Source organism: Xenopus tropicalis, chromosome 2, assembly GCF_000004195.4.
Source record: "Xenopus tropicalis strain Nigerian chromosome 2, UCB_Xtro_10.0, whole genome shotgun sequence".
Classification (NCBI taxonomy): Eukaryota; Metazoa; Chordata; class Amphibia; order Anura; family Pipidae; genus Xenopus; species Xenopus tropicalis.
The window spans coordinates 48,886,231-48,914,183 of record NC_030678.2 but is presented as its reverse complement, the minus strand read 5'-3'; the positions used below and the strand labels follow the sequence as shown (position 1 = coordinate 48,914,183).

The 27,953-nt window shown below is 38.5% G+C and overlaps 2 protein-coding genes across 2 annotated transcripts; one reads left to right on the top strand and one right to left on the bottom strand.

The window, feature by feature from the left end:
• Positions 1 to 283: 283 nt before the first annotated feature.
• On the top strand, positions 284 to 9,220 carry cideb (cell death inducing DFFA like effector b). Its single transcript, NM_001011434.1, has 5 exons — positions 284 to 360; positions 1,730 to 1,874; positions 5,888 to 6,037; positions 7,266 to 7,453; positions 8,673 to 9,220. Exons 1-5 carry the CDS (start codon positions 320 to 322, stop codon positions 8,806 to 8,808), a joined length of 660 nt encoding a protein of 219 aa, NP_001011434.1. The 5' UTR covers positions 284 to 319; the 3' UTR covers positions 8,809 to 9,220.
• Positions 9,221 to 9,665: 445 nt separating this feature from the next.
• epx (eosinophil peroxidase) lies at positions 9,666 to 23,501 on the bottom strand. The gene is made up of 14 exons (XM_002933546.4): positions 23,478 to 23,501; positions 23,315 to 23,404; positions 22,439 to 22,532; positions 20,868 to 21,043; positions 20,042 to 20,162; positions 19,292 to 19,421; positions 18,557 to 18,763; positions 16,372 to 16,687; positions 15,553 to 15,713; positions 15,216 to 15,468; positions 14,124 to 14,294; positions 13,313 to 13,550; positions 11,158 to 11,369; positions 9,666 to 10,297 (listed from the first exon to the last, which is right to left on the bottom strand). Exons 2-13 carry the CDS (start codon positions 23,388 to 23,390, stop codon positions 11,162 to 11,164), a joined length of 2,151 nt encoding a protein of 716 aa, XP_002933592.2. The 5' UTR covers positions 23,391 to 23,404; positions 23,478 to 23,501; the 3' UTR covers positions 9,666 to 10,297; positions 11,158 to 11,161.
• Between the last annotated feature and the right edge of the window lie 4,452 nt (positions 23,502 to 27,953).

Here is a 27,953-nt window from a genome sequence, read left to right as displayed (position 1 = left end):
ATAAAAGGGGATATTGGCTGCTAAGCAAACATTTTACCTTTTTTCATTATTATGTGGCCACTAGCTGCACTTTTACATTTGTGCCTTTAGTGGAGGCTGTGAGACTGCCCTTATCACTTGGTCAGAGTCCATTCCCTGGCTGAGTAGGAGAGTTCTGTGTGCTGTTACTGAGGGTTGAGCTGTCTGTGTTGCAATAACAATTCGCTCACATGGTATTGAACTTTGCTCCTTTGTTTCTGCTGGAAGTTTCAGTAGTCTCTACTTGTTGATCAAATTCATTACAGGAGCACTGGAACTTGACCACTGGCAGTGGATTTCCATGGATTTTATATCAAACTTCGCTCCGACTTCTTTCATCAGGTTGGTTTCCTTAGCAAACATTTGTAAAAGATTAAACACAACTTCATTTAATTTAAAGTGATTTATTCTCATTGCCATAGGATAGAAACAATGACTGGGGCTAGTCAGAACCCTGGTACATTAACGATTGGTTCCTTTATATTAGGGCTGTCCAACTGGAGGCCGGAGGGCCAGATGTGGCCCTCCAAAGGATTTTTACAGTCAAAGTCTGCTCATTTGATTGTATAACATCGGCATTTTAATATAATTTGGCCCTCAAATACGCTGTGTGATATGTAATCAACCCATGATATGTAATAAGTTGGACTGCGCTGCTTTACATTATCATTAGACCTTTGGCTGCTCTAACCAAAGTATTACAGAGAGAATAAAAGAAACTGTTATTAAAGGGGCACTGTATCCTATAAGATTAGGTAAATTTAATGTATTTTGTCATTTTTCTATTTGTAAATGCATATACTTTGCTTAGTCTATAACATGTTTCCATAAGTAGGAGGCGCAATGAACTTTCATGTATCCACCTTGGGGTGTGGCTTAGTGTTAGGAGGGGGTGTGGTGGAGTGTTAGGAGGGGGTGTGGCTGAGTGTTAGGAGGGGGTGTGGTGGAGTGTTAGGATGGGGTGTGGCTGAGTGTTAGGATGGGGTGTGGCTGAGTGTTAAGATGGGGTGTGAAGCTCCTGGGGATATCTGGTACCTGCCCAGTTTAATCACCTAGCTGGGGAGGAGGGGATCAGGCAGTTAACAGACTGGGTGGGAACTAGTGTTTTACCTTACAAGTGTTCACCTTTAAATTAACATTAAAGGGGTTGTTTACAATGAAGTAATTTAAAGGTATACAACCCCTTTAAGCATATTATGAGTTGATCTTTGTTATTTATTTATATGGTTTTCAAATTATTGTGCCTTTTTCCAACCTGCAAGTGGAAATGCAGTCTGATTATTGGGGTCAGTGACCCAGCAACTAAAAACACACTGACCTTAAAGCTTCAATTTATTGTTTATCTTGTTTTTTTATGGTTTATTTCTATTTCTATAGCAGTTACAATTTAAAACATAAAAGCTGCAGACCAAAAAAAACAAATATTTCAAGAGTAATTGTAAGTTGCTTTAGAAAATTGTTGCTGTATTTCCCTCTCTAAAAGTAATAAGAGCCAAGCTAATGCTGTAAGAGCAGTGTGGGGGCACTGCCTGGGGTTGGTGCTCATCTCACCTCATTTCAGAAATGCCCTGGTTGGTGCTGAATGATTAAATGCACAGATACTAGATTTTAGCTTTTCTGGGATCAAGTACCCCAATATAGCCCAAGTCCATGCAGCTGTAGTTGTGTTGCTCTCTGCTTTAATATCCAGTCTCCTTTTGCTAACTTACAGGTCTGTGTCTTCTGTGGGTTCTGAGATTAGTCGGCGAGTCAAGACTGCCTCCTCGCCACCACAGAGGCCTTTCCGAGTTTGTAACCATGACCGCACTGTGCGTAGAGGGGTCACAGCTGGCTCTCTGAGAGAGCTAATAGCCAGGGTAAGTTGGAAAGGACAACAGCTGCTCAGGGATAATCTGTCCCTTAGATAGATCGGTTGCCCGCAATATATCTGCTCTATTGTAAGTGACTAATCTGCAAATGCTTTAACACCAGCAATAATGTAAATCGCCAGTGGGAAAACAGATGCATCTCACTTTGGGCCTCTCGAGGAAACTTCAGGCAATGTTGGAAAAACAAAGTATGATTTCCCACCGTGGATTTACTCTATTGCCAGTGGGAAAGCAATTTCGAGTTTTATAAGGTTTTTAATTAAAGGGAAACTATACCCCCAAACAATGTAGGTCTCTATAAAAATATATTGCATTAACAAGCTCATATGTTAAACCCTGCTTCATCTATAAACCATTTGCATAAAAATATACTTTTTTAGTAGTATGTGCTATTTGGTACTACTAAATAGAAAATTGGCATTTTAAGGATTAAGGGCCGCCCCCTGGTATCATAGGATTCACATTGCACACAAACAAGCCAAGGCACACATACAGTACATGCTAGGCCCCATCAGCCAATTAATGGACAGAGTTCTGCCTTTTGCTTCCACACTTCTTCCTGTTACAGTTAGAGCATTATTTCTGGTCAGGTGATCTCTGAGGGAGAGAAAGGATATAAAAGGGCAAGATTTACTGATATATATTCTAGTTTGAGAATCTTTAATAGGTCACTTAACATACTATAAACTATCTGTTGGTTGAGTGTTCATTCTGGGGGTATCGTTTCCTTTAAAGATGATCAATCAATTACAAATTAAACGTATTCAAGTTTTTCGTATTTTGTGTTTTTGTATTTGGAATTTTAGATAAATATGGTAACATTCACGTTTTTTAAAATTACGAGGTTATTTGAAGTAGAAAAAAAGACTGTCCCCATAGTTGCTAAGACACCAGTTGCTAGTGCCAAAAAACATTTTAGCTTTCTCATTAACTAATGATTTTTGGACAATGGATTTAGACTTACAATTTCAAAGCCCTGTAGCCACTGTGAACAGTAACAATAAACAGCAGTAAAAAAAAAGCTGTGTCAAGTAATACAATGGCAGTTCTCTGCCATTGCTCATTTTTTAGGTTAAAGGAAAATTGTACCCCAGAATGATACTTTACCAACAGATAGTTTATATTATATTAAGTTGCCTATTAAAAATCTTACCAAACTGTAATATATATATATATATATATATATATACAGGTATGGGACCCATTATCCAGAATGCTTGGGACCAAGGGTATTCCGGATAAGGGGTCTTTCCGTAATTTGGATCTCCATACCTTAAGTCTACTAAAAATCAATAAAACATTAATTAAACCCAATAGGATTGTTTTGTATCCAATAAGGATTAATTATATCTTAGTTGGGATCAGTTACAAGGTACTGTTTTATTACTACAGAGAAAAAGGAAATCAGTTTCAAAATTCTGAATTATTTTATTAAAATGGAGTCTATGGGAGACAGGCTTTCCGTAATTCAGAGCTTTCTGGATAACGGGTTTCCGGATAAGGAATCCCATACCTGTATACATATATCAGGAAGTTGAGTGGGTTTAAACAACATAACTTTGTCCATTAAGTGGCGGATGTGACCTAGCATGTATATGTGCCCTTGGTATGTTTGTGCACCCATCTTTTGATCCCAGAGGCAGCCCTTAGTACTTAAAATAGCAGTTTTTTTAGGATTACCCAATAGTTTACACTAATAAAAGGTACATTTTTATGAAAATATTTTATTTAGCTGAAGCAGGGCTTTATGCAAAATAGTTTATAGAGACCTACATTGTTTGGGTATATAGTTTTTCTATAATAGTAAATGTGTTAAGTTCAGGCTTCTCTCTCTCTTTATGCCCTGTCATCTAAAGGCAGATCATTTCCATTCTAATAAACATGGCCTAAACAAATATGTCTTTCTGGCTAGAGCAATAATTGTTCTATTTCACCTTTTTATCCAGGTTAATCTGTACCATATCTGAATATTTCTCTGAAACCCCATTTTATTTCTTAACATAGTTCATTCCAGTAAATCACTTGAAACTGCATTAGCTTTTAGGCCAGTCAGTGCTCTTTCAGGGTGAGCTGCTCCATCATCATAATGTCCACCTCACTTTTCATCCAATCCATCACCGGGCGAGGATTAGTCTTTTTCAGCATGATGGGATCAAGAACTTTATTGCTTTATGTAGATGTCAATAATGGAGGTTTTGTTGCTTAAATATTTAAAGACTAGGACCTTGGAAAGAAAGAAAAAAACCCAGCAATATAGATTCTGGGCCTCACAGCAAAATTGTCCGTTCCATGAATCTGTTTTAAGACATTTTGGGAATTGTCTTGGCTGTGGGGGAGCATATATTATTTCAATGTTATGTGTTACCAGAACCAGCAGTGCAAAAAATGTATATATACATTAGTAAATATTTCCCTAACATTTATGTGTCCCCTTAGTGTGGTTGTGTGAACCATGAATCATATAATCCCAGGGGGCAGCACTTAGTACAGGTATAGGACCCATTATCCAGAATGCTCGGGACCAAGGGTATTCCGGATAAGGGGTCTTTCCATAATTTGGATCTCCATACCTTAAGTCTACTAAAAAATTAATAAAACATTAATTAAACCCAATAGGATTGTTTTGCATCCAATAAGGATTATTTATATCTTAGTTGGGATAAATTACAAGGTTCTGTTTTATTTCTACGTAAAAAAAGGAAATCAGTTTAAAAATTCTGAATTATTTGCTTATAATGGAGTCTATGGGAGACGGGCTTTCCGTAATTCGGAACTTTCTGGATAACGGGTTTCCGGATAAGGGGTCCGATACCTGTACATAACATTTTTTTATTTAGGATTATATTATATACTACTGAAAAAGTATATTTTTATAAAAATTGTTTCTCGAGATGAAGCAGAGTTTTATATAGTTTTTTAATAGAGACCTACATTATTTTGGGGTATAGTTTTCCTATATATAGATATAGGCCTTCCGCTGCTTTGCTTTGAGTCCACTGAGCTGGGTGAGGAACAGGTGCAAATCTCTCTGTGCCCTGCCTCCAGTTTTTATAAAACTGTTATTTTTACTTTGGATATGGTTTTTATTTTACATTTCTGCTCCCTCCCTGTGTTTGTGTGCCTATTATCCTAGTTTACTACTTTTCCCACAATCCACATACGTACTGGTGGGTTAACTGTGTGTGTTCTATGTGTGTATCTGTGTGGAAAGTTAGATTGTGTGCTCTACTTTAGCAGCTACTAAATTAATTATTAACTGAATTATTAAATATTCTGTAAAGTAGATGTAACCTTATTGTAAAAGAGGATCATTATAATCATATTAAAGAAAATAACCTTTCAACCTTTTAGGGCAAAGACAGGCAGGGTGATTAGTCATCACGATTTCAGTTGCAGCGAGTAATGGCACCCTACTAAAAATCATGGCAACTTGTACTGCGTGGATGCAGCAATTGTATATTTTACACTGTGGCTGGTAGCCGTGACTAATCGCCCCATCTGTCTTCGCCCTTAGGGTGAAGACACACAGAGCTACTAGTAGCAGCTACTTGTCGTGGCTACTAAAATAGACAATGCTGATAATTTACTGATAATTGTCTCCGAGTGTGTTTTAGCAGAGGCAATTCTCAGTATTGTCAATGGCAGGGGATTTTTTGGAGTTTAGTAGCTGTGACAAGTAGCTGCTACTAAGTAGCTCTGTGTGTCTTCACCCTTAATGGATGAATAATAGTATCCCTGAGCCTTAAAGGCTATGACAAACAAAGCTATTTGTAGTTAGCTACTTGTGGCAGCTACAAAACACCAGAAAGTACCCTGCTAGAGACAGTACAGACAATTGCCTCTGCTAAAACACACATAGAGACAATTATCAGTATTGTCTTTTTTGAAGCCGCAACAAGTAGCTCCATTTGTCATTGCCCTTAGACAGAAGTGCAGTCTTGTGAAAACAACTTTCCCTAGATATTGTATCTCAGGCTTTGTGTGATGTTTTTCTTTGAAAGGCTATGGATGCTCTTTTCTTGTCTGGCGTTGTATCCTTAGTGCTGGAGGATGATGGGACACAGCTGGACAGAGAAGACTTTTTTGAAACACTAGAGGATGGCTCTGTGGTCATGGTCTTGGAGAAGGGACAGAAATGGATGCCACAAAAGGTACCACAGTCATAAATACACACACAGTGTGTAAAACAGTTATAGCCTAAAACAAATCAGGGCTGAATTAACTTTACAGTATATGCTCTCTAGGCTATTGTGACTCCCAATTTAGTTGGTTGGTAATGTGACCTGTTGCTTCCATCCCCATTATATCCCATCTTTATATATTAAATAACTATAATATCAAGAATACCCCATAAGAAACAGCAACCAAGTTTTAGAAAATATTTTTATACAGCTTGGCAGCATGCTGAGCCAGCTCAGGCTGGGTGCTTTGCTTTCCACCAACCTGTGATAATACTATCAAGTATCACTAGAGACGAGAGTAATGGCACATGTAACATATACACCCTCTGTGCCACCTGTCATTGACCTGAATGGAAACCACATGTGGATCATGGCATGAAAATGTGTAACTATCTTGCAGCAGTGACAAGCTGTTTCCATTCATGCACACCGGGGACCAAGGGAAGTGCTCATATAGTCTATAATAAAATATCTGCAGGCAAACACTGCTAAGACTCCATAAGAAACCTGTCCTGAAATAAAGTTGTTCTATTTTTAATAATAAATATAAACAAAATATCCAGGTGCAATTGGAACATGTTGTGTAGCTCCAATGATGAAACAAATATTCAGTCTGATTTTTTTGTATTTGATATAATTTAGATGGACAGTTAAAATTATTTGTTCCTTTATATTTTCACCAGTAAATCAATCTGTACTGTCCTTGTCTCACTAGGTGTCACTAGAGGCTAGGCTTCAAACCTAACTCCCATATTTAGCTGCAACTTTTAAAAGGCGTCCAGGAAAAAAATATTTTATGTATAGTAAAAATAAAACCAAACTGCAATTAAAAAGGATTTAACTAAGATTTTTACTATTTAATTTTCACAATGTATGTTACACTGTGCAAGATAGCAGACGTGTTGGTTGCATTTGTATTCTGCCTACTAAATCAGTACTTGGTAGAATCACCTTTGGCTTCAATTACCTAAGCTTAAACACTACTACCAATTTTGGATTATTTTGTGCAGTTAGGTACAATAAATAGCATTTCAATTCATTGGGATTCCAGGTTGCAACACAACAAAATGTGGAATAAACCAAGAGGAGTGAATATTCATGCAAAGCACTGTAACCATCCAGACAATTTATTTTCTTAAATGTAAATGTGTCAGACCTACATTTTAATATTTTGTGTTTTTTTCTACCTTTATTCCAGAATATATTGTCATATTCTTTACAGCAAGAGAAGCCAAGAAACAGCAAGGATATTGCAAAAGTCACATTTAATGTCTATAAGCTCAACCCACGGGACCTATTTGGAAGTCTGAATATAAAGGCCACTTTTTATGGCTTGTACTCAATGAGCTGTGACTTCCAGTGTCTAGGCCCCAAAAAAGTGCTCAGGTATGCACAACACAAACCTAAGGAAGTATTCTGACCAATAACAAATAAATATATAGTGTGTATGTAAGTATGTGCGTCTTAAGCAAAAATGGCTAATTGAGAAGTTAGAGCAGACACAAACAGATATAATAAATAACATTTACATAATTGTGAAATATAACAAGTTGGAAAATGCAAACATTTAGCTGAAAGACAAGCAGTTGTGTTAGTATGGAAGAGCACTGGGGCCACCAAAAAAAAGATTCTGTTGAATTATGACTTTAATTAGAGACAGAAAATATATTTTGTATACTATTCATGTAGACAAAAAAACAGCATAATATATTTAGCTAATTATGTCTTGTGCACATCTAAAAATAACAACAGGATGGCTTTAGTGGCTACCAGATTTTGGAGAGTAGTAGTCAGCACCAAGCCTTGTGATTAGTTTAGAAGTAGTGCAGGTTCCCCAATGGCCACTTTCCATCGGCATATCCTGGTACAGAAGAACAGGAACAGCACCTCTTGTCTTTGTAGATTAAAATGCCTTTTTTGCAAAGTTTTTTGGGGCAAACAACAACAGCAGCAACGTTTCAGGTCACATAATGCTTGATAAAAGGTCTTATGTGACCTGAAACGTTGCTGCTGTTGTTGTTTGCCCCAAAAAACTTTGCAATAAAGGCATTTTAATCTACAAAGACAAGAGGTGCTGTTCCTGTTCTTCTGTTTAGTGACTACCAGAGGCAGGGCTGCCATCAGATTTATAGTTGGGACCCTGTCACAAGCAGTGCACAGCACCAACATTCACCACAGAACACACAATCAAGTACAACTGCACAGATCACGGTGTCCTAGCAGAACATACAGCTACTAGCACCCAAAAGTAAAAGTCACACAAAAGTAAAGTGTACCAGCAGCTCAGCCTAAAGTGTCCCACAAAACAAAGTCCCAACCCACAATGTTACAGAAGTCCAAATATCAATTCCCCATTGTCCAAGTAGAAAATGCACAGCCCCATATATCCAAGCTATAGAACTGTGTTAATCTGTGTCTGCGTCTAATGAATTCCATTTTCTTAATCCATTTGTGTTTATTTATTGTTTAAATAATTTTTTAGCAGGCATGAGGTATGGTGATCCAAATTTAAGATCACTTATGCAAGTATTCTGGATAGATCCTAAACATGTATTTGCTTATTAGTGATGTATTTCTCTAAAATTTGTATATGGTTTTCCTACAGGGAGTTTCTAAAGTTTCTCTCAGTGACGCTGCAAGGGATTGGGCGAGTGCTGCTCACAGCTTCTGGGGTTTTGCGACGTCTTTTGGAAGGATCAGATCACTGGCAGAATAACCGAATCTACAAGTATGAGGGGTAATTCCCTAAGGCGTTCTACAGAACTCCATGCAACAACTCTCCCTTTCAACCTCTGCATTGTATCGTGTGTGCTGCCACAAAAATCCAGTGTGCTTCTTGTACTGTAATAAAAAAGCACAGTGCGTTGTGGGTCCATACATTTAAAATATGGTTGCTGAAGCCAACTTGTTAGCCATGCTTAGTATTAAATAGGCTTTGAAAACTTTGCCATGTTAGTGCAATGTGCAGTTTTTGTCTATGGGTGTAAATAACAGACAGTGGTACTAATATATTTAGTAGAATCGGTGTCGCCATTGTTTTAAACATAAAAAATGCAACAACTGCTAGGATTTCTTTTTGAAGAATCCAATTTAAAAGAATAATAACTGAATCATAATTTAGGTACAGTGAATAAAAACCCTTATTTAAACACATACTGAAATGCTGGAGATGAATTATTGTGCTCATTGTAAAATTAAGCAAATAAGGAATCAGATTTAGTTCAAAGTAAATCTGTTGTGGAGAATTTAAAACTTGGGCAAATCCAAAATATTTACTTCTGTTCTGCCATAATAATAACCTATAGTGCTCCTGGCATGGGCAGCCATGTTGGGAAACATGCATGTGCGTAATGAGTGAGTGTGAGAGCTGAGCCATTATGCGCATGTGTATGACGTAGGATTGGGAGAGGTGCCATTGCAAACTAAGTGATGGAGTAGTGACTTTGCAAGAACACAATAAGCTGGCATTTTTCACTGAAATTAATGTCACATGAATTACTACTGAATCTCTTTTTTTGTAACAGGCTAAAATTGCAGCATATAAAGAGAAGAGTGTTAAATACAAGGCAAACTATAATATAAATAACAACATAGAGACTTAGGTGCTCAAGCGTTTATTACATGATTACAGTTGGTGACTTATTATAAAAAGTAGATTTATAAAAAATGAAATGGGGTTGCTTGTATAGCCTGTGGATCAACGTGTAGGTGGACAATATCTTTCCCAAGCTCAATGCCCCACTAACTGTGATTGGGCCCAGGTCCCTTCTGTAAGTGACAGGTTATTTTTCTTTTCAATATAATCATTTTCAGAGTAGCTTACAACAACCCCCAATTCCTCAGCTATTAACTAACCAGAAAACTGGTGGGTAATAATGACAAGTACCATCAATGAAAGTCAATTATTTTCTATATTTCTGGGGTGCCTGGAACAGAGAAGAACCTACTTTCAAGATTAGCATACTGCAGTTAAACATCTCACAGCATCATTTACTGTGAGCAGCTAAATTTCTCTCTCTCTTTCCTCTATATATACTGTATATGTATATATATTTATATTCATTTAATGTTTCATTTCTCCAACATACGTGTACATTGTTACAGTGGTTCAGGTTACACATCAGCAACGTGAAAAGCAAATTCGGTAATGATTAACATTCCTGAATATGGAGAACTCTATCATGGAAAGGATCTGATTCCAAAGCATCAGCACAGATATTTCCTGGTGCCCTGAAAACCAACAGAAATATTTTAAACAATGTATGTAACACATAACCATCCCAACATTTCCCTACATTGTGCATTACATTTAATATATCACTTGTACTACATGTACAGGTATAGGATATATTATCCAGTGTGCTTGGAACCTGGGGCTTTTCTGTTCTTTCCATAATTTCCATTCCATACTTGCTAAAAATCATTTAAACATTAAATAAAACCAATATGCCTCCAATATGGATTTACACAGCTTAATTAATATCAAGGTAATGTTTTATTATTACAGAAAAAAGGAAATCATTATTAAAAATTAGAATTATTTGCTTAAGTGGGCTCTATTGGAAATGGCCTTCCCATATTTCAGAGTTTTCTGGATAAAAGGTTTCCAGATAAGGGATCCCATACCTGTACAGGTATAGGACCCGTTATCCAGAATGCTCGGGACCAAGGGTATTCTGGATAAGGGGTCTTTCCGTAATTTGGAACTCCATACCTTAAGTCTACTAAAAAATCAATAAAACATTAATTAAACCCAATAGGATTGTTTTGCATTCAATAAGGATTATTTATATCTTAGTTGGGATCAATTACAAGGTACTGTTTTATTTCTACGCAAAAGGGAAATCAGTTTTAAAATTCTGAAATATTTGATTAATATGAAGTCTATGGGAGACAGGCTTTCCGTAATTCGGATAACGGTTTCCGGTTAAGGGATCCCATACCTGTACAAGCCACATGTCAGCCCTTTGCTGTTCTCAAATTCCCATCCAAACCAAAACTCAAGATCATCTGGAGCACATTTATGAATCAGTTTGCTAACTCCTTACTAACAGCAGGGTTGCTATATGCCCAGGGAGCCCCATACTTACCTTCTCATGGCTTAGTAGCTTTCCAAGGATTTAAGTCCAGTGTTGGGATTCTAGAGCACGGAAAAAAATCTCTTGGGTACTGGTTCCCCAGAAATACATTACGAGGCACCTCAGTAATCTTGGTGTTATCACAGATGACTCGGGCCAAGGTTACTCTTTCTATTGAAGCCCTCTGTGCATTGGTAAACACTGTAGGCTGCTCATAGTAAAACCTGCAAGTAAACCATAATTGAAGATCTGCTAGCAGACAATCATTGTATATGTTTTTGATAAGAACTAGTAAAAATTATATTATGACAAAAAAGGTGCAGTCACATTGGCACCCATCATGGTCAAAGTTTTTTCCAAGCTTAATTTCCAGTTTATATTAATTTCCTTTTGCCTTGTGAAGCCTTGCTTCTCTAAATGGTGTTATGGACATTGCTGTGCAACCTTATACTTTTTAATATATGGCAACAGATTTCCCATAGCTCTCCTCAAAAGCGGAAACATGAGCTAGCATGGCTTCATCTATAGCAGGGATCCCCAACCTTTTATACTGATGAGCCACATTTAAATGGAAAAAGTGTTGGTGAGCAACACAAGCATGAAAAATGTTCCTGGAGGTGCTAATAAGAGCTATAATTGGCTCCTTAATAGCCCCAATTGGCTCCTTAATAGCCCCTATGTGGAGTGGCAGCATACGGGAGGCTCTGTTTGGCATTATACTTGGTTTTTGTGCAACCATACTTCAAAAATTCAAAAATAAGCACCTGCTTTGAGGCCACTGGGAGCAACATCCAAGGGGTTGGGGAGCAACATGTTGCCCCTGAGCCACTGGTTGGGGATCACTGATCTATAGCTTACAGCTATTTTGAGAAATGGCAAGTTTATATCCTTTGTTGCCTGCTCTGCTCTATGACTGCTTGTACCTTACTGCCAGGATTGTCATTGCCCTTCTTAATTGTTTTGCCTTACTTCTTTTTATTTATACTTATCTAAGTGTCAGCTTAATCCGCAGCACTGTCTAATAAAGTTTCCCTGCTGTTCATGCTGACTGTATTACTGCCACCTGCTGGCTATATTCCATACTTTACAATCTGCCTGAGCAGAGAAGTTTCTAATGTATTGGCAGCAGAAGAAATATTGAGACTTTTTTTAGCCAATGGGACACAGATTAAAGCAGCTCAAATTGGGGTATCCAAGCCCAGCAGAGCTGCCATCACAAAGGACCCCTTTGCAATATAATCAGAGAAAGATTAAAGAATCTATTTTCATTTACATCTTGCTGGACATTTGTTTATCAGTTAAATAATAGTTTAAAGAACCTTGAAATTTACTCGCTTTCCTGGCTGTGCTTCTTTTTCCCTTTTCTAATGCTTTGTCAACCTCTGCATATATATAAGTTTGGGCAAATCAAAAAGGGTCATTCTAATTATGGGCACCGCTGGTTTAGACCTGATCCCCACCGGAGCTTCCTGGGCTGCAGATCTCCCGCCCCTAATGCACTGAAAGTAAGTTTCATTTATGCGCGTTCGGGGGAGGGTATTGGGTAGGTGGCGGGGTGTGTGGGGTCCACGGCAGGGGCCCCTTGGTGGGTGCAGAGCCTGCACCCCCAGTTAAAGTAAACAGTAAACACTACTTTTACATAAATTGAATGGTCCATAAAATAATGGTATGGCCTACTGCATGCTGATATGTCTATGAAGATTCTAATTCATCCAGGTCATGATTTACAGTATCTAGTAAAATTGTGTCTAAAATAACTAGACTTTTCTGAGTTTCTTGAAAATGTTTCACCACCTGATGGCATTTAAAGTACAAATAGGGGTGATATTTATTAACATTGGAAACAAACATAACCAGTGATGTTGCCCATAGCAACCAATCAGATCTTTGTTTTGGTTTTCCGTTCAAATCTAATTGCTGAGTGGTTGCTATGAGAAACAGCACCAGTGATGGAGTTTATTTATTTACACTGGAAACAAACATCCCTGGTGATGTTTCCCATAGCAAGCAATCAGAATTAGATTTGAACAGTCACCTACAAGTTAGAAAACAAATGACAAGATCTGATTGGTTGCTTTGACCAACATCACCAGAGAAGTTTATCTCCAATGTTAATAAATATACCCCTTATTGTGATCAGATAATACTTTATATCTGACTGACTCACCGGTCTCCATCTCGAGCCCTGCGGAACTGGTTCCCAATAAGACATGTCAGCAACTTCCCAATGCGCCCATTGCGCACCAGAGACTCTGCAACTCCCCCAACCCAGATGTCAATGTTTTCCGGGGTTCCATAGAGTTTGACGAATTTCTCAGCCAATCCCCTGTTATTGAGCACTGCAGCCAACTCATCTACATTTCTGGGAGCAGACAGGCCACAAAACCGTCTCCATGCATTATATCCTGAATGAAAGACACAGAACTCCAATTAAATTAAATAAAGCTGTATATATTTGAGTAGTATGTACAACATAGGGGTAACTCATCTGACTGAATATGTGGGGTTGTAGATATTCCCTAATCCATTGATTTCCACTTATTTTATACACATACTGTTGGGATGAGCCTGAATATTATTCAAAAGACAACAACACAATCAAATAAACAGATGATGCTCTTTGTGCTAATGTTACAATTATGAGTAAACACCCTATTACTATTATTCACATGTGCTCAGCACATATTCTGCAACGTTTGAGATGTGTATACTGTATCAACAATACAAACTACCTACAAATACAGACTAATACCGGATACATAGAAGGCCCTGTTCATTAAAGCTTGTAGCAGAACAGGAGCATTTGCACTAAATAGATACCCTAAATGGAAAATGTTTCCTTTTCACTACCAAAAGCATCAGTTCAGTGGACAAATGTTGACAATCGCTGTTATTAGGATGCAAGTGTCTTTCAGTACATGTGATAAGTTATAATGTCTGATGCTGCTACAGTACCAGTTGTGTTTGAGGTATATTACCTGGCAGCCCATGTTCACGGCCTCTTTGCATGTTAATAGCTGTAAGGTCAAGACCAATGCGTTTGAAAAGTACAAAAAGACGTTCTCTCAGCTCATCCACCACCAGCTGGTTCTGGCGATTTAGTTTGGCTCGATTTGCCATGAGACCACGAAGCAGAGGATCGATCCCACCTGAGCAAAAGTTTCATTTCATTAGCACCACAATGCAACAGCCATCAGTGACCATTTGTGCCAGCCATAGTTTCAAACTTTCCAGCGCCGCCACCTTAGTCAGATTTGTGTCCCACACACAAATAATGGGGGACAGATAATGGGTAGTAGCTGGGCATTATAATTATAGAGTTTGTATGTTTTCTCTCTACCTGTGTGGTTTACCCTCACACAAAGCTGGGTTAACTTGCTCATTGTGAAGCTAACCCTAATGACTGTAGTGGGGACTTTATACTGGAAGTTTTGAAGGGAATTAAAAAGGAAAAATAAACTCTATAAAGCACAGTGCAAAATGTGTAGCCACTACGGAAGAACAGAATAACTATGCATCTATGCTCAAGACACAATCTGTTACCTATTTTTGCATAGAGTCTGCATTTTCTACAAGGGGCGGCACCCTCTTAAAGTGATTGTTAACCTTTAAAAAAGCTTTTAGTATGATATAGATAGTGAAATTCTGAGACAATTTACAATTGATATGCATTTGATATTTTGGTGGTTTTTGAGTTATTTAGTTTTCAGCACCTCTCCAGTTTGGAATTTCAGGAGCCAGGGTCCAGTTTACTCTAGCAACCTGGCGGTGGTTTGAATGAGATACTAGAATATGAATAGGAGAGGATCTGAATAGATAAGTAATGAAATGTAACATTAGCATTGTAGCTTCACAGAGCAATCATTTTTTTGGCTGGGGGTAGGGTCAGTGACCCATATTTGAAACATGGAAAAAGCCAGAAGAGGCAGGCAAATAGTTACAAAAAACTATACAAAGTAAAAAATTAAGATATATATGTATATGGGTATGAAAGATTTCATAATTCCAATATAGGCATCAGTAGTCTAGCTTACAGAAAACACGTCCATTTAACTGAAAGGTCAAGTTACCTTCTCTCACCACTCTCCAACTGTTGAAGAAAGTCATGTGTAGTGGGACTCGAGGTTCTGGGTTCAAGGGACGATAACCATCAGCTAGTCGGTAGATGAATGGCTGTATTAACGTGTGGCCCATCCGGAAGACAACAGTAAAAACATTGGCCACTCTAGGATCCACATTCTCATTATAGGATCTGTACGCAGGAAGAACAGTAGCCATCTCTGAGCCAAGCAGAAGGGGCAACCAGTCTTTATATGTGATTTTCTGCCAATAAAAATGCAATTAAAGCTGGGCAACAATTTGTGTACTATTATGGAAATGGCAAAGGAAAGCAGAAACTTCATATACCTGCAAAATCCCACCAACAATCTTGCGTGCTTCCTGATAAAGTGTTTCCCCAGACCACCTTGGGTTCAGTTCACGTAAACGTGTTGCTATGTTGTTATGAGCTCTCACAAAAAGTGTGTGGAAAGCAGTAAGACCAGGTTGTTCACTAACACGGGGGTCTCCTGTAGCCCATGCAATAAAAAAAAAAGATGGTTGAATGGTCATGTGATACTGTTTTTGTACTATATGTTCCCTGCCAGGGTCTCCATTAGAAAAGGGTGGCTTAGAAACCCTTAGAACAGGGATCCCCAACCTTTTATAACCGTGAGCCACATTTAAATGGAAAAAGTGTTGGGGAGCAACACAAGCATGAAATATGAGCTATAATTGGCTAGTTAATAGCCCCTATGTGGACTGGCAGCCTACACGAGTCTCTAGCATTATACTTGGTTTTTATGCAAACAAAACTTGCCTCCTTTCCAGAAATTCAAAACATGTTGCTCACGATCCACTGGTTGGGGAACAATGTTCTAGAACAACTAAGAGACAACATGGTATCTCTGGGGGCTTATGGTTAGACAGTTAGAAAAGTACAATCCACAGTGAGGGTTAATGGCCTGTTGGGGACTTTATGTCTCGATATCTTTCTAGGGCTGCCAAATAGTATCAGCACAGTCAAAGCACTTGTTAGTGACTCTGCATAAGAATTCACCAATAAGGATGCTGATTCCCATATTCTACAATGAAGTTAAAAAACTAAATTTTACTCTTTGCAACAAATCTGCTCCAGTGCTTTTATTGTGTTACTGCACTAAAATCTATTGCCCAATCACAACTTACCTCCCAAGAAGCAAGGGATACCAGACGATCTGTTTGTCAGGACACAAAAGTCTTCCTCGGCTGTCTCAAAGGGCAAGAAGGGAAGTCCATTATCTGTAAACTTCTGATTTATGGCCATCAGGCCCAGCTGATTTGTATTGTTACGGAGCTTGACAGCAAGTGGCCAATCGCTTCCATACACCTGGCTTCCATCAAGGAATGAGGTGAGTACATTGATTTGCTCCCGTACAGGTGATCCTGGGGTGCACACTGGAGATGAGCGGAAGAGGGGTATACAGTCACTCTGATTCCTAATTCGTGGGTCATTTGGTGGAATCTGTGAGCAAAGAATTATAATGATTTAAAATGCAATTATAATAGCATAAAAAAAACTGAAGGTATTTTGAGAAGTTGAACTTGAAATCGCTCCCCCTTACAGTTAATTTCCTCAGCATAATGAGAGTCTCCTTATACCAGTGCCCCCAAACCAGGTAGTTATTTTTGAATTCCTGACTTGGGGGCAAGTTTTGGTTGAATAAAAACAAGATTTACTACCAAATAAAGTCCCTGTAAGCTGATAGTGTGCATAGAGGCCCCTAATAGCCAATCTTAGCCCTTATTTGGCTCCTCCATGAACTTTTATGATGCTTGTGTTGCTCTCCAAGTCTTTTTACATTTGATTGTGGCTCATGAGTAAGAAAGGCTGGGGACTCCTGCCTTATACTAATGTCACATGTCTTAGTAAATGAGCTCCCATGCGTGCCATAAGCCTTATTATCCTATACATTATCCTATTTGCACTAGAAATGATAGTGAGCCTGATTTATTTCTTCTTTTCTCCCTCAAAGCTAGGGATGACACCAGTCCGGTTTTAAGGGAGAAGGAAAGGCTAAGTCACTTGGGGGTGCCAAAATGTTAGGCACCCCAAATTGACTTCAATCACTTACCTTGTACCCGGGGCTGGTGCCCTTGTTCGGAGAAAACAGCACCAGCCCAGGGTAGCCGCAGCGAGTGCTTTCTCTTCCTACTTTGCGCTTGCGCATGCGCAGTAGAGTGAAAAACCAAACTTTAACAAAGAAGTCGGCTTTTCACTCTGTGCATGCACCGGCCCAGGGATTTCACCAGCAGAAGAAACACGGAAGGAGGAAGCGCTTGTTACAGGTACCCGGGGCTGGTGCAGTTTTGTCCTAACAGGGGCACCAGCCCGGGGTAAAGACTTAGCCTTTCCTTCTCCTTTAAACCAAGCAGTTTGTTTTTTTCTTCAGGCTGTTTGGATTACATTGGCCTGTTTAGGTTCGGGTTTTAAACCAAAATTGGGCAAATACCCACATGCGACGTCACAGCCCTGTTCCTACATGTCATGACCCTGCCCCAATACATCACTGCCCTGCCCCTTTCTCTGTTTTTTGCTGAGGTCCATAGTGGCAATCCTACTCACAGAATCCAGCAGAATAGGAAGAACCAATGTCTAATATGCTGTACATTTGCATTTCATTACTAACATTTAACCTTTTTACACATATCCTCTCTAGATTTCAGTCTAATTTTGCCCTTACAGTCATGGGTTGATGTTATGACACAGGCTGTGTAGCCACACACAAATAACTTCATAAAATTAAAGGCCATTCTAGAAATTTTTGTACCCTGAAGGATTACATAATTACATAGTTAATTTGGGTTGTCATCCAAATGACCCCCAACACATATATACACATACAGATCTAAGACCTATAACATATAACAAAATCTATACACATACTTATACTAAACTAACTGCAGATTTTCAGCTTCTGCTTTAATTGTGGAAATATGTACACATCAGGTTTTTGACAATATTGTATTTTTAATAAGGTATTAATAGAAACACATAAGTGGCCATTTACAATCAGAAGCAAAATTGCGCTTCCACAATTTTCCCGACAATCCATTGTACATTAAACCCCCTTCTTCAAGGTAATTGCATAAAAATGTGCTCTTTGCACTTTTGTATAATTGTGCTTGATGCGGCTCAGCAGAGCATGCAATTTGACTTTCAGGTAGCTATTTGCCTCACCCGCAGGAGCACTACATGAGGCAAGGCTCTCACTTCATGGCAGAAACAACCCTAGGTTTCACTATACTTTTTAGTTTATTCATATTATAAGTAGAAGCACATGCTCCTTCAGACTGGTTCAAACACTTCTGGGTGTGTAACTCACTGAATTACCTTGAGAGGAAAGCAAGGAGGCTGTTTGGCACAGCTGGTGTCACAATCAATGCCCTCTAGGAATGTTGACCTTGCAGGGGTCTCAGGAGAAAGGTCCAAGTCATGGTCTGTCCATTGGCCCCACTGCATGAATATCAAAGCCCTACCTTGATCCAGGGTCAGGTTCTCATTGGGGAAACGAACAATTTCATTTGATACAGCCCGTGCCTAAATAACATAAACACATAAGCGTATGCCTTCTGTACTGGAGAAAGAGAAGAAAATGGTCTGGTACTGGAAAAAAACTCTACAATTCAATCCAACCTACAGCTGCCCAGTCATTTTTGATCTACAGCTTCCCTCTGCAAGCTGCAATTTAACTGCAGCTGCAATTTCAGCCTTTTATTACATATAGGCATTTGTAATAAAAGGCTTGGCCAAGAGCAGTAACTCACAGCAACCAATAAGATGTTTGCTTTTAAACAGGTGACCAGTAAACCCTATCTGCTAATTGGTTGCTAAGGGTTACTTTACCTGGGCTTTTCTTACAAGAGGTCCCTGAGATGCTGGAGAAGCAAATTCCCAATCTCCACCACCCTTAAACTAGCCCTGCTTTTATACAGTCTTATTGGGCAAATCATTTAGTTCTGGTAGAGATACATATTCTGTAACAAGATGTATTTTGAGGGAAGCTGTTAAAGTGCTAGCTGGGAGGGAGAGCAGCCTTTAGATAATGTCTAAAAAATGTATTATTACCAAAGGTAGAGGAAAGCCATTAATGGGCAAGTTTTCAGTCCATCCACGTGGAAGGGACACGCCATCTTCATATACAGCTGGCAGCAGGCGTGTAAATCCTGTATTAGAAGCACCAAGGATAGGGTTCTTCCTATGGAATTCCCAAAGAATACATCCGATAAAATGAAACCCTTACAAACAATACCATATATTTCAACACTTAGATAGATATAAGCAATTTCTAGCTCTTTAACAGATTATTCTCAGTTGATTGCTGTGGTTCTATTGCTTCCAAGCAATATTATTACATGTTTTGTACAGCGCTGCGGAATATGTTGGTGCTTTATAAATAAATGTTAATGTAATGTAATGTAATGTTTTTAGAGACAACATGCAATACATACATTTGCTATATTAACTTTTCAACTTTTAATCTGTTGGGTTGGTGAGTGAGGCTCTATTTGGGATTGAAACTGAGTACATTCTTATTAGGGGTCAATGACTGACCTTGTTTTCTATTTTGGAAAAAGTAAATGAGATTCTACATAATACATAAAGCTTGGCTGGCATTGGAACTGAACACTAGAACCATGGAAAGGTAAGTGAAAGTAACCAAGGGCATTGCTTCTCTAAATAGTCTCCCACAGTAGGCAGAGGCAAAATCGATGAAGATGTCTAAACATGATTGAACAAATTCAAAGCATCTTGAATGGAGGAGAAAAGCTCGCCATTGCACTTTTTTTGTAGCATTAACAAAGATCATGTGCTTACCTGTTATTGCACTCTCCTGTAATGGTGCGATAGGTGCTCTCCTGGCAAGCTCTGGGAAGGTGCTGGTAGGCACAGCCAGTCAGCTTATAAATAGTGTCTATTTGGGTCTCCGTCAGCAAATCTAAAATACAACAAACAGTATCCTGATGGTGGGATGGGCAAAACAGTGACCTGTTTGGTTATCACATTGATAAACAAATTGCCAAATAGCGCAGCTGTCATTTGTGTCATGTTATTGGCCTAATGGATTGAATAACTCTGATTGTATTTGATGATTCTAAGTAGATTTCAATTAGAAACCTAAGCTCAACACACAAAGCCCAAAACACAGTTGCTTGCCAGTTTGGCTGAAAATTTGTCACGCATTAGTTACCCATATACATCTAGCTTAATCATCACAGTTTTGTTTTAAGGCCACCCCTATTTAAATTAAACTGCACCAAAAAAGTTGGATCTCTCCAAGGAGAAAGGTTAGGGTTGTCTTGAGGGTTGTCAGGAAACTGGTAATTCAATACATATCAATGAATAAGGACATTTTTTTAATTAGCAGGAAAAAAAATCTATGGGATTTGATATCGTAAAGTTTCAGAGAAAAATAAACATTAATATTGCTCAATATTCATCTACTCTGGCAGATTTAAAATATGAAACTTTAATAAATGTTGATATAGCTGGCCCTTAGAATAAAACATGTTTTAGCTTTATGACCCATGATGAATCTCTACATGACACAACCTAATGACACCCTCTGGGCACTGATTTATTCTAATAAGGCAAATAACATATATCCAGCATAAAAAGGCTGTATGAATGGTGTGCATAGTACCTGTAATGTTAAAAGGTCTATGGTGGAACGGCTGTAGCTTCTTTGATAAGAGCTGTAGGGTGGTGCCCATATAATCAGCAGCTCTGATGGCATTTCTGCTTCCAGCCACTGGCTGCTTGAAATATGCCATAAGGTCAGAGGCACTCACAGTCCTTTTCCTCAAGCGTTCCTTTAGCCTGAAATGGGAGTCAGTGACAAACCAGTAAGAAGTGAACAAATAATACAGAAAAATTACCATAAAATACTTTTTTAGAGCAAATATATTCCATAAATTAGGGTATATCATCCATTTACTTCCTCAGACAGAAATATAAGGTCATTGCTGACTGTGTCCATAGAACATGAAAATAGTTTCTTCATTAACTTTGTGGATTTAAGAATTTGCTGTGTGTGCCTGATGTGTCAGCTACAGATACACCATTACGGTCAGGTGAATGTATATGATACAGCGTGATGATTTCCTTCAGGTTTCCAATAACATATTCCTCTGAGATTTAAAGGACAGCTAGTGAATGGCCCTTTTTGGCTAATGCCAACCAGGGCAGATAAACACAGGCCAAGAATCAGCCCGTATCCTGGCATCAGCCTTTCCCTGTGCCTGTACCTGTTGCTATTGTGTTGACCCAGTGCTAGCACATGGAGCGAATTTCATCTCCAGAAATTCAACTGAGCATTGGCCCAGGTGTATGCCTGCAACGCAATAGCTCTCGGTGTAGGCCCAGGAAAGGTTTAGGCCAGTGTAGGAGCTCATTCTCTGCCTGCATTTATCTGCCCCATGTGGCATTGCCTTACTTGGTTTTAACAGTCTAAGGCTAATATTGCACAGGTCTGATTCTTGGCCTACAGATACATGGCCAAGACCAGGAAAATTTATGGAAAATCCAGGAAAAATGTAAAACCAGGGAAATGTGATAAAGCAACTTATTTTTCAAGTAGTCAAAGGATATAAGCACAGGAGTCAGTTTTACTTTGAAATACAATATTAACTGTGTTAATGACAAAGGTTAAGCTGTGCACCATTATTGTTACACTATAGGGGACATATGCCATACCTCTCTGACATCAGAGGCACAACCTAAAGCAATAAGTGATTTATGCATGACTACATGAAGTGTACCAGTAACTGGAATTGACTAGTTACAGACAAAACCACTGTGAAATATGCATCTGGTTGGTATTTTAACATCTTAATTCTACTAATAATAACAAAGAGGACAAACAGCGTTTTTCAGGAACATTAGGACAAAATGTTCATTCAAAATCTGTGAAAAGATTATGTAAAATCCGGTGAAGTACTCACTGAAATGCATTATAAATTGGTGGGACCACAAAAAATATATATAACGCATGCAAACTTAAAATCAGGGTATTTAAAACTGAAGTTTCACTGGCTAGACAGACATTCAGATGATAGATACAGTAGATAGATAGATAGATGATAGATAGATAGATAGATAGATAGATAGATAGATAGATAGATAGATAGATAGATAGATAGATAGATATAGGCAGACAGGTCAGTTGGCTAATTATAGTTTCTAAGCATTGCTAACCATTTACAAAAAGCTTACATTAAACGGGTGTTTTTATAAGCTATATCAACCAGATGCTTTGCTTCTTTTGTGCAGCTTAGAATAAGGTTGTTGTCCAATTCCTCAACACCATCTGAAAAAATCAAATATGGAGGCAATATTAGGCTAAAGCTTTTCCCAGCAGCCCCTCATTAATATGTCACTGCTGAATACATGCATCATTGTATTTATCTGCAAAGTGCAAGAGCATTTATTCACACTTCTACAATTCTTCTACAGTTGGCATAATAAGTATCATTTATATATGCTTAGTAAGTTTCTGATTAATGTGCCCAAACAAGGTGTTTTCCATGTTTCATGACTCCTTAGGCACTGTGTTATTACAAAAAGATGGCAGTTTCTTTCATTCAGGGAGTACAAGCAGTGGGCTTTTCAAAACTCCATATAAATATACAGTATTACAGTATTATATTCCCATAGGTCATAATGATCCTTTTAAATAATTAGGTTTGGGGAGCACTAATGAAAGGTCAGAGGAACTGTTAAAAGCATCTCTGTCCTAGGTTGTAGGTCAACATTTTTTCTGATTCTGCCCATTCTATAGAATGAAAGTTGCAAAAGATCCCAACAGCTGAGGACTGAGCTGATACAAATGACAGAATAAACAAAACAAATCATGGACAAGTAGGGAATATAAATAGGGAATATCTGGGAACAATAAATGGTACTGTGTGGCCATGCAGTGACATGCAATAATGTGATTTCAAGTAAAATAAGTGAATATGAATAAACAAAAAAATATATATGCAATAAATGAAAATATTTATTGCTTCGAGGAAGAAACTGGTGTCTTAGCTCATAACATTAAAACTGTGTGCGTTAACTATTGCAAAGAAAGGAGAAGAAACAGATTACCATAGTAAGAAGATGCAGTTATCTGTACTGAGACAAGGACCAGCAGGGTCACCACCCATAGATGCAAGGGAGCCATGTTCTGTAGCACAACTAGAAAAAAGGAACAATTTATGCACATGTATTAAATTATCTTTGCCTCTGGTGGAATATTGACATCACTTACCTCCCTAGATCCTGAATATAACAGAAATGCATCAGCATGGCTTTATAATAGTGTGGTTTGCTGGGTGGGGGGGGGGCTTTGTGCTGTAACTGTGGCTGTTGGCCCTAGGAAGTGATGACACACTAGTACAGGAAAAATATGCTTTCATGTATTGCAGAACTTTTACAGTTAAAAATGGTCATACATGTTGCGGCTTGCTCACTTGGCAACGTTGGGCCAGCCAAACAATCAAATTCAAATGACAGGTAGGACAATGCGGTCCCTGATCCTATATCAAACCTGTCATACTGAGCTCTGGCCAATTTTAGGATAGGCCCATACATGGGCAGTCTGAAAGACCCAAATCATCATCTTGTATAGCCACCTTAACTCTAAGGAGCACAGAGAAATCCAGGGAACAAGAGAGACTGCTATGAATATAATGATATACATTTTGCATAAATATTTCATTTATGATCCTATCTACTGAGCACCTTATTCTTGTCTGAGTTTGGGAAGAAGCAACATCAGAGGCAGCTGCGGAGTCACAGAAATGTTGCCAAAAGGCCTGGGGAACAAGAACAAAATCAGATCTATGCATGTATAGCCTCCATGTACTCATTTATATAGGGCTCAAGAAGAATTGTTGCAGGCTCACAGCAATTCAGTCTAAAGGTGCCCAACTGGCAGAAAACAGAATATATTTCCTTAAAAGTCCAAATAAAATTTTTTGTTACAGCCAGAGCTCAGTTGCAGCAAAACATACTGTGGCAGTGTAGGAAATCATGACATCTTAGGATTTTTAGCTTTTAAAGGCTTCCAGATTTTGTTGATGTGCAACTCCCTGCTCCCCATATTTATTAATCAATTACTGTTTTCAGTGCACATATCTAGGTCTAATTTGCTATCTCAGATTTCAGCAACAGAGTAAAAAGACGATGTAGCGAACACTTAACTGTAGAACTATCCATGTGCCATTAAGAAATGGTGTTGCAAAACCCAAAAATGGCAACACTGAGAAAACTCAGATTTTTGTTTTTCCATAGCCATAAAAGCTATAAAAGCCCCCTTAACTAGCTCTGCCTCGACCCCCCTCACCTGCCACACGGACACTGCTTGCACATGCTCAATTTAAGCAGATTTCCTGCTACTCCCAACTGCGCATACTCAAGCAGTGTCCATGTCGGCAGTGAGAACTGAAGATTGTGCGCTTGCAGGCAAGATGTCGGCCTGGTATGTAGCTGCACTACTCTACTCTTTTAGGTTGGGGTCAGCAATAAGGACAGTTTTTAAAGTTTGAGACTATGCAATAAAGATTAGGTGAGGGGGGTCGAGGCAGTGCTAGTTAAGAGGGCTTTTATAGCCCGGGCGGTATAGTTCTCCTTTAAGATCATTTTGCTAGTCATCTGACTGGATTTTTTAATTCAAAATGAATTGAGAAAGTCAGTCAGATGACTGATGAATTGTCTTCAATATATAGATTGCATGACATACACAGTTCACTGTTAAATTGATTTTTACCATAATGTAGACAATGATAGTCTGAGAAAAGTTGCTGTTGGCCTCCATTTATTATTTTTTTGCAATTTTTTAAACAGCTTTCCAGTTTGGAATTTCAGCAGCTATCTGGTTGCAAGGGTCCCATTTACCATAGCAACCAGGCAGTAACTTAAAACAGAGCTAAAGATAACTTCTATACACAATGATGATTTTTCCTCTCACGCAATATTTTTATCTTATTTAGGGCATGTTTCATGGGTGTTTTAACTTGCATTCAACTATCAGGCCTTCCAACACAGAGTAACACAAGTGTTATGACAGAGGCAGGCTGAATTAACACTGCATTGGCACTTATATTCAAAATACAAGTGATTCTTATTTGTTGTATTTTAGCTAAAATGTCTTTACCCTTACCCAGGCTTCAACTAGAATTATTCTGCAAGTGGCCCCTCATCTTAAAATAAAGGGGTGGGGTCAGGCCAGGATTTGTGGCGAGGCCACAAAGGCCTCAGGGTCCCCCCGAATAGAAATCCGGTGCTGGGTGGGGTAAAATAGAATACAAGATGGCACCTATATGAAGCAGAGACTTTATAAAGTATGTTATTCCACCCTATGCATTTATACAACTATGTGCAATAATGTTTCTTGTTTTAGTAATACTATTAGAAGTATTTTTATTTTCAGAGCAAATTATATAGACTGATATAAAGATTTGTCAATGCATAACATAGTAACATATTAAGTTGAAAAATGACATACATCCATCAAGTTCAACCTTAATGCCAATATATATCCTGCCTAACTGCTAGTTGATCCAGAGGAAGGCATAAAACCCCATCTGAAGCCTCTCTAATTTGCCGCAGTGAGGGAAAAATTCCTTCCTGACTCCAAGATGGCAATCGGACCAGTCCCTGGATCACATTAAACTTACTGAGACACAGGGAGATTACTTGACTTGCCCAAGGCCACAATCACAAATATATTATTAATATATCTTTAAAGGGATGGAGCTTAGTTTTACAGCACTTATGCAAGCTTGTGCATGGACTATAGCTCACTTTTTATCACTTCAAATTGCATAGAGGTAAAATGCACTGCCAATGTATCATTCACTAAATGTGTTAATACGAGTTACTCAACTCTTGAGTAACAGTTACTTCTCTCTTTCTAAAGACACAATGTCTTGTGAAGGTTATTGAGAAAGTTAGGGATTTAACGGGAGAAACAGTCAAAAAGGATGAATGGTTCAAAAAAGACCACAACGCTGAGCTAATAGTGGTTTGTATACATCAGAGATCCCCAACCTTTTATACCCGTGAGCCAGATTCAAATAGAAAAAGTGTTGGGGAGCAACACAAGCATGGAAATAGTTCCTTGGGGTGCAAATAAGAGCTATAACTGGCTGTTTGGTAGCCCCTATGTTGGCTGGAAGCCTACAAAAGGCTCTGTCTGGCTTTACACCAACCAAAACTTGCCTCCAAGTCAGGAATTCAAAAATAAGCACCTACTTTGAGGACACTGGGAGCAGCATCCAAGGGGTTGGCGAGCAACATGTTGCTCACGAGCCACTGGTTGGGGATCACTGGTATACATATTACTAGTGAGGGGATTTGTACTGGCATAGATTCAATAAACGTTGCTCTTACTGGGTTTACATTTGTGCTATGATATATTTACAATGCTAGACTGATTCAGTGAGTAGGCAAATAATACTATTTGGATTTTACACTGTGTTTTGTCAAGCCTCCTGTTTTTAATCTCTTGGTACAGGGCCGACAACCCTTTAATAACTGTCAAGTTTAAAATGCCCATTCACCAGCAGCCTCTTTCAATTTGCAAAGGTAAAAAATGCTGTACCAGGCTGGTGGGGATCAATCGTGGATGCACATTTCCACTCTGAAATGACCACCTCATGCATAGGTGTTGCATTAAGTTTTAGGGTAGCTTAAAGGGGACCTGTCACCCTTAAAAAGCTGTATAATAAAAGTCACATCCATAACCATTATAAAGGCATTTCAAAATTCAAGCTGTCAATCATATATTGCCTGCCCCACCTTTATGCCTTTTTCTTACTGGTTTTTCTTCCAGGCCCATACTGTCAGGGACCAAGGGCAACCTCTGGAGAGGTTTGCTGTGTTTGTCATTTAAATATACAATTTCACCCTTGTAAAATGCACAGAAGGACCCTCCCAGAGGATGTACAATTCCCCATGGTGCAGGCGCACCAGCGGGATACTGTGTCAGTTACAGGCCATGCTGGAAATCATGCAGGAGGCAAAAGCAAATCTAATTTGCCCTGTGTGCCATCAACATACAGTACCAGCTGGAACCAAGAATAAGCTTGGACATATCATGCAGTGAGCATAAAAGCAAAATGCTGTAAAATAAAAACCTTCAAACAGTTAGCTATGTTAAATATTTTATTTTTATAGTTATTTTACAGTTTTATAGTTGTAGTTCCCTATCTGCACACAAATACGCCTATTTATTTATACCTAATTTCTAGTTGATCCAGAGGAAGGCAAAAACCCCCATCTGAAGCCATCGCCAATTTGCTCAGAGGGGGGAGAAATTCCTTCCTGACTCCAAAGCGGCAATCGGACCAGGCCCTGGATCAACCTTGTTTACGTTAGTGTGGGTGGGTGTCCCGTGTGTTTAAATACTAAGTAATGCTAATACTAAATAAGTACTTTGCACAAACAGCCGTTGATGCAAAAGATTTAAATATGACCTATAACCCTCTTCTATCCTATTTAACATTTTTAAAATACTAAAGCAAATGTGTATATGAACCTATCATGTATGTATATAGTATAATATAAATATGTATTATACGTTATCTTAAATCCTATAAATCCCAATTCTGAACCCTAATTACACCTAACATAACATAAATTCCTAATTATAATAATAATTTTTAAATAATCATAATATATATAACTCTATATAATTTCTATGTTGGATTACCTACAATATTTCTAGTCTTGTTCTATTATT